This window comes from Octopus bimaculoides, chromosome 3 (assembly GCF_046866305.1).
Source record: "Octopus bimaculoides isolate indiv1 chromosome 3, ASM4686630v1, whole genome shotgun sequence".
NCBI lineage: Eukaryota > Metazoa > Mollusca > Cephalopoda > Octopoda > Octopodidae > Octopus > Octopus bimaculoides.
In genome coordinates this window covers 152,886,809-152,900,652 of record NC_142930.1, presented here as the reverse complement: position 1 = coordinate 152,900,652, position 13,844 = coordinate 152,886,809, and the positions used below count along the sequence as shown (strand labels likewise).

General features: G+C 39.4%; 1 protein-coding gene and 1 long non-coding RNA gene across 4 annotated transcripts in view; one reads left to right on the top strand and one right to left on the bottom strand.

Annotated features, from left to right (window-relative positions):
* Positions 1-2,719: 2,719 nt before the first annotated feature.
* The window catches only part of LOC149136764 (uncharacterized), a 12,316-nt gene continuing 1,191 nt past the window's right edge, over positions 2,720-13,844 (bottom strand). Inside the window, exons 1-3 of one of the 2 annotated variants that reach the window (XR_016241264.1) lie at positions 4,772-5,630; positions 4,536-4,674; positions 2,720-3,519 (exon numbers count right to left, since the gene is read on the bottom strand). Coding sequence is in view for 1 of the 2 variants with exons in the window: in XM_089349804.1 (XP_089205930.1) it covers positions 3,504-3,519; positions 4,536-4,674; positions 13,412-13,568 (312 nt within the window). In the remaining variant the exon portion in view is untranslated. Of the gene's footprint in view, positions 3,520-4,535; positions 4,675-4,771; positions 5,631-13,411 lie in introns of those variants that run through there. The other variant, XM_089349804.1, reaches the window with a different exon arrangement.
* Positions 5,921-13,844, top strand: part of LOC128247265 (uncharacterized) — a 16,753-nt gene continuing 8,829 nt past the window's right edge. Inside the window, exons 1-2 of one of the 2 annotated variants that reach the window (XR_008263619.2) lie at positions 5,921-6,074; positions 7,681-7,821. This is a non-coding gene — a long non-coding RNA (uncharacterized LOC128247265). The remainder of the gene's footprint in view (positions 6,075-7,680; positions 7,822-13,844) is intronic. The other variant, XR_016241265.1, reaches the window with a different exon arrangement.

Below are 13,844 nucleotides of genomic sequence, written 5' to 3'. Positions count from 1 at the left end.
AGCATTTTGTAAAAACAGCAAAGGAAAGCAAAAAACTGTTTTTCTTCTCCAGAAAATAAACAAGCCATGAGTGCTAAACTTTTTCTTCACATTTCTCTCTCAACATTCATTTATACCATTTTTCACTCATTCATTGATTTTGGCGATGAAAATATGATCCTATACTTTTTTGAAAATATTTTGAACCCTATTTCATCCACAAAGCATGTATGATAGAATTGCATTTTAATATTTTACAAAATTTCAAGAAGCCTATATATGAGAATGCCAAATTATGTTTGATGTAGGCTGTACTGCGTCTTCCTGTTTTATGATACTTCAAGTTTTAGTATCTTCTGCTTCTTTGAAAGACATTTTTTTTCTTTAAATGGCACTTAATTCTCCTTTTGATACACTGGTGGGTTGATCTATTATCATTTTGAATGCTGTTAATACTAATGGAAGACTAGATTGTTCAAGAAAGGGCTTCATAAAACCAATAAAACCACTTTATTTCTTAACTTCTTGCATTTTCCCTTTCTTCTTACTTTCTGCCCACTCAGTTTCATTTTCAGCATCAACAATGCTTGCTTCATTGTCAGTTTTTCTTAAGAAGCACATACAATGATACCTACATGCAAACAAACATACACACATACTTATATGTCTAAGAATCCATAAGTTAGAAAAACCAGCACTCATACATTTGGCTATATTAATCAAAGTATATAGTATTGTAGATCCAATTCAGCCAACATTATTTCAATGCCTGACCTGTCTGAAGAGCACATATATTTAGATAATTGTCCTATTATCTAATATCCAGATATCTAACATTCATCTGAAATTGGTATATGGTACTGTAGATTTTGATTGATGAGTGGCTGTGTGGTAAGAAGCTTGCTTCCCACCCACATTGTTCCAGGTTCGGTCCCACTGTGTGGCACCTTGGGCAAGTGTCTTCTGCTAACCAAAGCCTTGTGAGTGGATTTGGTAGATATTTAATTTATTGAAGTTATAACCCTTTGATTGTGACCAAAGTGGGCCATCCCAGGATACAAGTTATTTCCTTGCAAGGTGGAGTCACGGTCAGGGTAATTGTGGGGTAGGGCAGAGGTGCAGAGAGAAGAATGGGGTAGGGATGGGAGATGAGGAGTGGATCAAATTTTTTAAATATGTGTAGTCATGTACATGTGTGTGTGTGTGGGTGTATGCGTGTATGGGGGTTATATATAAAATTTGGGTGTGACAAATCTTATATTAATTCCTGACATTGTGATGAGGAGAAATACTGAGGAGAAATATTGATGGGAGAGAGCCAACATTCATATGTGAGCAGTTGGCCAGGTAGCTAAGGCATATCTCTGCTCATTAGAGCAGGAGCAAAAAAGCCCTCACTTTTACAGTTTACAGAGATATCTGAGTGAAGAGACTTTTTCAATATGACTCATTTCTTTCCCAAGCAAAATCTACATCCCCTGCAGCTGTTAAAGTAAGTTTTTCACTTTTCACATCTCCTCCACTTGATGTCATAATGTGCAATGTTTTCCTTCACAGTCCATATGTACATGTCTTGCTAGAGTGACAATCTTTCCTGGATATTAACAAGGACTAGTGGTTGTTTTTGCTCTTGAAGAGACCTTTTGTTGCACCCACATATTTGACATCACTTCCACTCCATACACAACAGTTTCTGTATTGTATTAGCTGTTTAGTGAGTATGTGGTATTACCTCTGCAGGGCTAACCAGCCTCTATTCTAGGTTTTGGCCCATTTGCTAATATTTTCTTTTTGTTAGATGCACAGCTAAAAAAAAAGCCCTCAAATTTCATCTATTGAATATTTTCTTACACCTATGTGTCTGGTGGAAATGCTTACTGACTAGATTAAGGAAGATCCTACCTACACAAGTTTTTATGTAGTGCCTGGTTGAAGAGAGCTCTTCAATATAATTCTTTTCTTATCCAAGCAGAATCTGCACTTCCTACTGCTGTTAAAGCAAGGTCTTCACTTTCCTAATGTCCGGCACTTGATGTCATTATGCATAGTATTTTCTTCCAGTATCTGTTCATGTCTTGCTAGATTTGTTACCTACCAAAGCAAGTTAAGGGTGATTCTAATTTTGTAGATTCTTCTGCTATCTTAACCAGATTCCTGAAAACTATAAGCAAAAGGATCTCCAATCTATCTTTGAATAAGTATATCTATGATGCCACAACTGCATGCTATAATGAGTGTCTGGGTGTCAGTGGTTTCAAGGACTGGATTAGTTATATGTCCAACCTAAGCTTACTAAGAGAAATGCAATGTAATATTATATAGTTCACACTCGCATTTCCCTTAATGTAAAAACTTATATAGATGGCTCTTCTTTTCAATAAGACACATGTCCACTCACATCAAAGTAAATTACAAATTCTGTATGTCTTTTCCAGTATATTGTACCCCTGTAATCTTCCCCTCTTAAATTAACTCTTTAACATGGATTCTGAAGAGCTTGCCTTTCTTTAGCTTTCTTGTACCTTGCAACATCAAGTATGAATAAATAGCAGTTGTCATGGGATTGAATTCTTCAGTTCTATTCAGATTCTGTAAATATCATAGAATATAGCACTTGTAAGGGACCAATCGATGCAAGGAGATGAGAATAGCTCTTTAGTATATCACACAGCTCTTACAATAAATGTATAAATTGAATGGTATATATAAGTGCCAGAGGGAAAATGGAGACACAACCATGTAGAATGATTAAAAGAAGATTTATTGATATGTAAACAGACCGTCATGAGAACCAATGTGCATGTAAGCATAGATGTATGCACGTGTTAAGAACATATAAGAATGGTAATGAAGAGGACAGTGAAAGAGTCTATAGCCATTGAAGTGAGAAGTTCATAGACACAAGAAAGAGAATAACAGTTTGTGGTCAACTGTATACAGTAGGTGAAATACTGTATCAAGAAGTCGCAGTCATGATGCTGAGCCAGTTACTGGTACAGGTCATACGTGAAGCTGTGGCTGTGATGCTACTGCTTGGGTCATTTGATACAGGAGTTAATGCAGGCTGTTGATCCATGGTGAAGTAATTCATGAACAGTGAAGTGTTGGTGGGTTGTTTGCTGAGCTGTGTACGTAGAGAGATGATGTTGACGACATTGAGAACATGATGGTGGCGACAAAGATGGAGGTTGCCGTAGTGCTGTTGGATGAAGTTGATAAGTCTCAACATAGCTGCTGTGGTGTTGTCACTAGAACTGGCTGTGTCTTGTGTGGTCAGTGGCTAAATCTTAAAAGGTCTGGAACCAAATGACCTTGCAATGAGGAGAAGGTGAGATTTTATGAGGAACAGTAGGCTCAAATGGGGTTGTGAACAAGTTGTCCCACATGATCGTATTTAGGCTCTCTGACTGGTTACATGTGGCAGTTGGTGCAATCAAGTAAGAGACAAATTGTGCCAATACCAACCAATCAGAGTAGTGGACACAACAGGATCCAAATAGCAGCCAAAGGTTAGCTGTTTCCTGCTATGTTCGAATGCACCTATATATAATAAAGAGAGAGGAATTACAACCAAGTCTATGCTATACACTTTTCACACCTCTTAGCCATCTGCTTAAAGACTAACAGGTTCCACATATTACATAAGGATTGTTTTGGTTGCTAATATACATTGTAAACTACTGCCTATATGCTAATGAGATGCATATTCTGTGTATCACATGTGATACACAGGATATATTTCCCTGGTGTCCGTGCATCATATATGATACACATTCCCAATATGTTTTCAACCTCCAGAGTAACTAGGGACTTATGAAAGAAAAACAATATATTACTCAAAACATATAAAACAAGGGTTAACTAAAACCTGAAAACAAGTATGGATAGATGTTTATAGGACAAACAGATGAAAAATGCCTGAGACAGGTAAAGGATGAATTGGTTCCCACTTATTTGTAAACAATAGAATACACTTGGCAGATTCCTGCACTTTTTTCTTGTCGTTGTCTAAAAAAAGTTAAGATTCACAAGATCTAAGGCGCCAGACTCAAGGTGTATTACCGATGATGATGATGAACACTGGGAAAAATAATCTGAAACAGAAAAATATGATTTCAGATATGTAAGTGAAAGGCTTCATCATGAAAGGAGAAAGAAAGTCATTCTCTGAAAAATAAAAGTTTGAATATTAAGTGTATTTCTGTACATGCATACACACATGCACACATACACACACACATGTGCATACACACACACACACGCGCGCATGCATTTATATATCAATCATACTCTTGCTCGGTTAATCATTTCTGAAATTTTATCTCCATTGTCAATGAAGTGAATTTGATATTGAAGAAAAATATTTCTTCTTAACAAGCCACACACGTTCTGCAATTTTGCTACTTATACTCTTTAGTTCTGAAAAGAAAAATGAGTGCAAAGCCAAGTAGTTAGAGAGTTGGAATTAAAATGGTGGTGCATTCAATATCTGGACTGAGCAATGCATTCTATTCTTGAGCAAGTCTCTTCATTTCACATTGCTCCATTCTACTCACCTGAAAATGCATACAAGCCAAGTGCACCAGCACTTGGCAGGTATGCATTTGGTTGTTACATCCTCATTCTTGATGTTCCTCCAAGTGAACAGGGAGGGACTGACAGGGTGTAAATGTCCCCTCGTGACTACATAGGTACCTAAAAAAAAAAAGAATTAGCAAAAGTTATACTTGCTTGTGAGTTATACTATGCTGGTGTATATGATATTATTTTAAAGCAAATACCATTAACTTACAATTCAATTCAATACTTATTTTACAGTGTTATTGTTTAACAACTTCTGACAGATTCTGTCTATATTCATGTTTTCTTACTGAGAGAAACCTCTTTTAAAAAAATGAAGGAAATAAAATATAATAGAAAGTGAAAGAAAAGAGAGAATGTGAGATGAAAGAAAGCTTAGAAAAAAAATTGTTGACCAAAGATTATGAAGATAGGTGAAGTTGATAGAAAGGAAAAGAAATTTTCAGAAGTTGACAATTTCATATGCAGCTCTGGTAAATTGTTTCTTGTGAATAGAGTCTATTACATCCTCATAAACACACATCCTCATAAACACACATCCTCATAAACACACATCCTCATAAACACACATCCTCATAAACACACTTATACTCAGACATATATACACATTATCATCATCATCATCATCAACAACAACATCCATTGTCCATGCTAGCATGGGTTTGGTGGTTTGACCAGGGCTGGTAAGCTGAGGAGCTGCACCAGACTCCAGTCTGATTTGACAAAGTTTCTACGGCTGGATGCCCTTTCTAACGCCAACCAGTAGAGGGTACAACTCTTGGGCTACTGGAGTGTTGCAAATGCTACTGCTTAAGTTACACCTCCCATGTGCTCTGACAAACAAAATAACTACAGATGTGGAAGTATTCTAGCTTTGTAAATGCTCTTGATACTCTGACCATTGTAACAACAGCAACCACCCTTGAGATCAGAGATCCAAAAGCCATGCTCCATTCTGCAAGAGTGGCACTGGACACTGGGAATGTACATTTGACACCACCACTATCTTCACTGTGGAAGTGATAGATCCAGTAGAAATGTTAACTCAAGACAATTGGTACCTCCTCTCAGTTTTTTTTTTTTTTTCCTTTTTCATATGAAATTCCGATATAATCTTAATCTACACCATCTGATTGGTATAAGTAGAAATTTCATTAAAAAAATACCCTTTTTTCTGTAAGTTAAGAGGAAACAAAGTCGGGGGCACACTTGTGTAGGTATGCCTTTATTTCCTCCTGTAGCAACTCGTAAATCATTTCTTTTTTCCCCTTACCTCTTTCACCCTGCCAGTTTAGGAGGAACCTAGAAAAAAGCCAAGGTCACTGCCCTTCTGATTAAATCATAACAAAAACGTCAAACAAAAATATCTTCTTATCACATAAACATGAATGAACATACTTTTCTCATCACTCTCCACGTCTTGACTTTGTTTTATTACTTCCACTCCTTGCAAAGGATTAAGCCGTACAACAAACAGCCTGTGTTAAATGTGAAGCTGACACATTCGTTGTTATGTAAGTCTCAGAATTCTTCAGCATTCACTAATTACTTTTATTCTTGTTGTCAGAAGAAAGTTACTCTGACATTCTATGTTACCTGAAATGATTTGTGGTCGACTGTCTATCAAGTTTTTTGAAATCTGTTGCAACAGTTAACAAGACCATGTACATCTGTCTTTAAACTAACAAGCTATACTTGCTAGTTGGATTTTGTTAGAGTTCACTCAGACATATACATACACAAAAACAGATACATATACACATACACATATACATTCACGAACGTATTTTGAAATCTGTTGCAACAGTGAACAGGCTCAAGTAATCTATCTTCAAAGTAACAAGCTACGTTTGCCAATTGACTTAGAAGAATCCATTAATCATACATAGTACATACATATACACACTCAAATTATTCATACGTTTGCACAAACGTGTGTGTGTGCATGTGCGCGAATATCTTACTATAATAGACATTATGTCCGTCTGTCTGTTCCCTCTTCACGGTCAAACAGCTGGACCAGTGGGCACGATGTTTTGGGGGATTATGAAGGAGATAATCAGAGATGTTTTTAGCGAAAAAATGTAAAAAAAAGTATGATTATTTAGTGGATATTGAATTTTGTATTAATAAATCACCTTTGATTTTTTAATTAAAATTCCGGTGACGAGAGTTCGTGAACTTAGAGGGTTTAGATTTGCGATATTATTCCTTTATTTCCTATTGTAGAGGGGCAGATTTACTATCTTACTATAATGGGTATTATGTCTGCCTGTCTCTTTGTCTGTTCCCTCTTCATGGCCAGACGGCTGGACCAATGTTTACGATATTTTTCAGGATAACAAAGACGGTCGTCAGGAAGGTTTTTAACATTAAAAAATCAGAAAGTATGATTATTTCGTGGATATCGGTTTTTGAATTGATAAACCATCTTCACATTTTTATTAAAAATTCGCCGACCACAAGTAACTCTGGATTTTCATCGTATAGTTTGTGGCCCCATTGTAGATATGAAGGGGGTCACGAGGACGGTTAATAGCAAAAAATAAAATGGAAAAGGTATGTGTCAATATATCGTGAGTGTAATTATTTAGTGGGTATTGAAATGTCTCAGTCTCAAGCAGGATTCAAAACGGGTAATCGAAGCGGCTGTTGTTTACATCTCAGTTTTGTCAATTAAAATAACCCATGTTACCAGAACAGCCAAACATTATTCGCAAAGAACAGCGAGAAGTAAGTCGTAGTTTGATTTTTTGCAACCTTAGAGATTCCTGCTCGAGCATTCACAGCAAAAAGGTACAGGGCCAGACTTTAGATCGTGTAGGTGTATTCTTACCCACTTCGATGTTTACACACGGCCAGTTATACGTTGCTATGAGTAGAGCAACGAACTTAAGTAATTTGAAAATTAGTGTCGACCAAACAGAAAATATTGTCTACAAAGAAGTTTTGTCATCATATTGATATTATCGAAAGGAATATGATACATAGTTTAGGTAAGAAAATTTGTGAACTTTGAATGTATAAGAGTATAAACAAGCATAAAATAGAGTAAACAACTAAAATAAAAGTATATCTAAATAACATTTTTCCTCACTACTTTTTATGTAATGGTCGAAGGAAGCCCTGGCTTTTATTAGGAGTGGTCCACATAACCATTCATGATACAGAGGCTGGGAGCCTATTTCAGTTCAGGAGTGAATTGTCATCACATGTCACTTAGTCGCAAGAGTGAAAGGAGTTCCCTGCTGTCATCAATCAGTAAGTCAGCAGTTATCTTCATCCTCAGTTTATGTCATACAACTTATAGTCTATTTGGTAGAGATCCTTGTTTTTGTAAGATTTGATGAATGAATTTTCCAATTTCTTGATAGCTACCATCTTATATGCAATGGCCTTCTGGAAGTTGTGGTGAAACTTCCTTCTTTTTTTTTTACATCTTTATAAGAGTAAACTAGTGATAGGCCTGTTAGAAATCTATAAGGCGGCGAGCTGGCAGAAACGTAAGCACGCCGGGCGAAATACTTAGCGGTAGTTCGTCTGCCACTACGTTCTGAGTTCAAATTCCGCCGAGGTCGACTTTGCCTTTCATCCTTTCGGGGTCGATAAATAAAGTACCAATTACGCACTGGGGTCGATGTAATCGACTTAATTCCTTTGTATGTCCTTATTTGTCCCCTCTATGTTTAGCCCCTCGTGGGCAATAAAGAAATAAGAAATCTATAACTAATGCATTTTATAATATTGGTTTCAAATTTAGGCACAAGGCCAGTAGTTTGCATGGAGGGACTAAGTTGATTAGTTTGACCCAAGTACTTAACTGGTACTTATTTTATCAACCCCAGAAATATGGAAGGCAAAGTCGACCTTGGCGGAATTTGAACTCAAAAAGTAATGATGTATGAAATATCATTAAGCATTTTGCATGCTAATGTTTCTGCCAGTTTGCCACCTTAATGCATGTCAGTATTGGTTCCAAATTTTGGTACAAGGCCAGCAATTTCAGGTGAAGAAGTAAGTCAAATTAATCCCAGTGCTCAACTAGAACTTATTTTATTAACCCCCCAGAAGGATGGAAGGTAGAGTTGACCTCAGGAGAATTTGAACTCAGAACATAAAGTCAGATAAAATACCACTAAGCATTTTGCCCAGTGCATGAATGATTCTTATTTCTTTATTGCCCACAAGGGTCTAAACATAGAGGAGACAAACAAGGACAGACAAAGGTATTAAGTCGATTACATCGACCCCAGTGCGTAACTGGTACTTAATTTATCGACCACGAAAGGATGAAAGGCAAAGTTGACCTCGGCGGAATTTGAACTCAGAACAGCAGCAGACGAAATACCGTGAAGCATTTCACCTGGCGTGCTAACGATTCTGCCAGCTCGTCGCCTGAATGCATATCATAATATTGAATATATACATAAAAAAATAACTGACTGTAGTTGATTTCTTCTTCATTCCCAGCTTCAAATATTCTGTATCTAGCAAAACATTATGCAAGATTTGTTTGCATAACGTACCTGATGTAATGGATTCATTTGGATGACTTTTTATCTAGGCTGTTTAGTCATTAATTTGGGTTGTTTATTCATTAAGTTGGTTGAGTGATGACTTCTGGTATTGTGGAAGGTTGTGTTGTAATTTCATTGTAGTGGTTTGGGTAGATGGAAACCTACCATGTTGTGTTCGTCTATCAGAGAGACAATAACCTCCTAGTCATCCTTAAGAATAACTGATGACTTGCATGGTGACCTTGTGATTTCAATTCCCAGACTAGGCGGCATATTGAGTTCATGAGCAAAGCACTTCATTTCACATTATCCAAACTCACTCAGCTGAAAATGAGTACTAGCAACAGCTGGGAGTTAATCTTCTGAAGGACTAGTAACCCATTTCAATGGGATATTGTATTCTCTATCACTTACATATCTTGGGAACTAGAATAACTTCTGCCCTAATGAACATGACAGACCTAAGAACTACAAGTATTGACTTAATTTGGCAGTGTCGGCTATAGCCTAGTCAACCGTATTACGAACCAGGTGATACACGAAGGAGTCATACCCAATGACTGGTGTAGCAGCACCATAATCAACTGCTACAAAGGTAAAGGTGACGCTTTAGATACAAATAATTACAGAGGTATCAAGCTTTTAGATCAGGTAATGAAAGTTACGGAGAGGGTCATAGTTCAACTGCTTAGGGAGCGAGTCAGTTTAGATGAGATGCAGTTTGGGTTTGTGCCTGGGAAAAGCACCACTGATGCTATATTTCTGGTAAGACAGCTTCAGGAGAAATACCTAGCCAAGGATAAACCTCTGTTCCTGGCTTTCGTTGATATGGAGAAAGCTTTTGACAGGGTCTCCCGATCTCTCATCTGGTGGTCAATGAGGAAACTAGGGATAGAAGAATGGTTAGTGAGAGCTGTGCGAGCCATGTACAGAAACTCTGTCAGTAAGGTGAGGGTTGGCAGAGAGTACAGTGAAGAATTCCGGGTGGAGGTAGGGGTCCACCAAGGTTCTGTCCTCAGCCCCCTCCTATTTATCATAGTTCTCCAGGCCATAACAGAGGAATTCAAGACAGGATGCCCCTGGGAGCTCCTCTATGCTGATGACCTTGCACTAATTGCTGAGTCACTATCACAATTAGAGGAGAAGTTTCAGGTATGGAAGCAAGGACTAGAATCGAAGGGCCTTAGAGTCAACCTAGCTAAAACCAAAGTCCTCATAAGTAGGAAGGCAGACAAAACACAAACCCCTTCGGGTAGATGGCCCTGCTCGATCTGTAGAAAAGGAGTGGGAAGTAACTCTATAAGATGCACCCAGTGTAAGCTATGGACACATAAGAGGTGCAGCAATATCAAAGGAAGGTTAACTAGGAAGTTAGTTTTTGTTTGCAGCAGATGTTCTGGAGCTATAAATACTGGGAATGTGCAGAAAACAACTTCTGCCACATTCCAGGGAGAAAAACTAGAAGTGGTTGATAGCTTCCGCTATCTTGGTGACCAAATTAGCAGTGGAGGTGGGTGTGCTGAAAGCGTAGCTGCTAGAATTAGAATAGCCTGGGCAAAGTTCAGAGAGCTCTTACCTCTGCTGGCGACAAAGGGTCTCTCTCTCAGAGTAAAAGGCAGATTGTATGACGCATGTGTACGAACAGCCATGCTTCATGGCAGTGAAACATGGGCCGTGACTGCTGAGGACATGCGTAGGCTCGCAAGGAATGAAGCCAGTATGCTCCGATGGATGTGTAATGTCAGTGTGCATACTAGACAGAGTATCAGTACCTTGAGAGAAAAGTTGAACTTACAAAGCATCAGTTGTAGTGTGCAAGAGAGACGACTGCGCTGGTATGGTCATGTAGCGAGAATGGATGAGGATAGCTGTGTGAAAAAGTGCCACACCTTAGCAGTTGAGGGAACCTGTGGAAGAGGTAGGCCCAGGAAGACCTGGGATGAGGTGGTAAGGCACGACCTTCGAACATTGGGCCTCACCGAGGCGGTGACTTCTGACCGAGACCTTTGGAAATATACTGTGCGCGAGAAGACCCGGCAAGCCAAGTGAGACCTAAATCTAAGGCCCAGCCAGTCCACTTATGCGTACCTTCCTTCCTTCATTGGACACTAAATTCCACTTGTGAAGACCTGTTGAGGCAAGTGAAATCGAAATCAAGTTAAGTTGGACACTAAACTCCACTGCGTAGGCCTGTTGAGGCAAGTGAAATCGAAATCGAGTTAAATTAAAATTGGACACTAAACCCCACTTGCGAAGACCTGTTGAGGCAAGTGTAATAGAAATAGATCGTTGCCATGCCCCTGAACTGGCTATTGTGCGGGGCCGTCGTAGGATTTTCGAGCGAGATCATTGCCAGTGCTCCTGGACTGGCCCATGTGCGGGCAACACATGAAATCTTTTGAGCGGGATCGTTGCCAGTGCCCCTGGACTGGCTCATGTGCGGGCAACACATGAAATCTTTCGAGCGAGATTGTTGCCGGTGCCCTTGGGCCGGCTCTTGTGCGGGTGACACATGAGGTTTTTCGAGAGAGATCGTTGCCGGTGCCCTGGACTGGCTCATGTGCAGGCGGCACATGAAATCTTTCGAGCGGGATCGTTGCCAGTGCACCTGGACTGGCTCATGTGCGGGTGACACATGAGGGTTTTTGAGCGAGATTGTTGCCACTGCCCCTGGACTGGCTCTTGTGCGGGTGACATATGAAATTTCTTCGAGCGAGATCGTTGCCGGTGCCCCTGAACTGGCTCTTGTGTGGGGTTGTTGTGGGATTTTCGAGCGGGATCGTTGCTGGTGCCCCTGGACTGGCTCTTGTGCGGGTGACACATGAGGTTTCTCAAGCGAGATGAGCGTGGCCGTTGCCAGTACCGCCTGACTGGCCTTCGTGCGGGTGACACGTAAAAGCACCCACTACACTCTCTGAGTGGTTGGCGTTAGGAAGGGCATCCAGCTGTAGAAACTCTGCCAAATCAGATTGGAGCCTGGTGTAGCCATCTGGTTTCACCAGTCCTCAGTCAAATCGTCCAACCCATGCTAGCATGGAAAGCGGACGTTAAACGACGACGACGACGATTTAGTCAATAATACATCCATAATAACAACTCACTATTTCTGTTTATACATTTTCTATTATTTGTATTAAAAAAATCATTATCATAAAACTGACAATGTGGAAGGCTGTTTATATTCAAATACATAATGAATAATATGTCCGTGAATGAGTTGTGCCTTATTCGAATATAGTACTAATATAAGCATAACAAATACACACAAAACTCACTGAATGTGGAAGGCTGTCTATATTCATATGCATAATTAACAACAGACACCTATAATAAGTTGTGCCTTATCATTTGTGTATAGTACAAATATGAGCATAACAATAACACAAAACTCACTGTGTGTGGCAGGTTGTTTTCCATTGATATATTTATTATGCAACTCACTGTTAGACATAAACAAATATACAGAAGCAAATACAACCATACCTAACACTTATAATGCAGAATAGAATTTTCTGTAATCTCATGTGTGTGTGTCTGCGTGTGCGTGTGTCTGCATATGTGTGCGTATGTGTGCGTATGTGGCATTGTGTGTAGTTGAAGTAAAGCCATAGTGACTATTTCTCAAAAAAGATTCTGTGAAAAAAATTTTAGTGTTCTTTGAGATAAGGTGTCTTTTAATAAAATTTGGTAAAAAAAATTTATTATAAATGCTATTTAATATTTTCTAAATATTAAGTTATATGTCTCAAATATATGGTGGCCAACATTCAGAATTGCTAGGATGTTGTGCAAAATGTTTAGTGGCGTTTTGTCTGTTTTTACATTCTGAGTTCAAATTCCACCAAGGTTGACTTTGCCTTGAAGTTGATGTAATCAACTTACACCCTCCACCGAAATTGTTGGCCTTGAGCCCAAATTTGAAACCATTATATGTGTCAAGTATTACTTTTGTTTCTTAAATACAATTCTCTCTCGAATCACACGTGTAGCCAGAAAGGGCACTTGGTGGGGGCACCACTTTTGGGTTTGTTGTAAGCAATATGTATTTTTTGTGGGAGCCCAGGGACAGCAAACTGAAGGGCTGCCCTGGGCAGTACACACTCTAGCTATGCTAGAGTCTCAAATGCAGTTTTGTTTCATTTCATAGTAGATGCAGGCATGGCTGTGGGTTTAAGATGTTCACGATTCCAAACCACATGATTCCTGGTCCATTCCTGTTGTGTGACACTTTGTGCAAGTGTTTTCAACTATAAACCAGAGTCAACCAAAGCCTTGTAGTGGTTTTGGTAGATGGGAATGTGGTGTGTGCGTACGAGTAGATGTAATCGCCTTACCTCGGTTTTCCTTTCCTCGACTGCGAGTCCGTCTTGCGGTATCCGATCCTTGAAGCTTGCCCCGACCCAAGGTACACCAGGTATAGCAGCTGCTTCTCCCAAACCTTCCCAAACCTAGACCGTCGCTTAACACGTCTTGTCCTGACCGCAGCCCCATTCGAAAAGGGCACGAACGCTGATCGAGGCTCCCTCTGCCCTGTTTCCCCTTCCGGTCGACTCGCCCTTCCGGTCAGCCTCCCCAGACACTGATGTCATACCACAGGGAATCTACCATGTTGTGTTCATCTATCAGAGAGACAAGGACCACCTAGTCATCCTTAAGAATAACTAATGACTTGCATGGTGATTTTGTTTAAAGTGAAGAAGAGTTCTACACCATCAACCTCACTCACTCATGCATGACTACCTTCGATCCAGTGGCAAAATCATATTA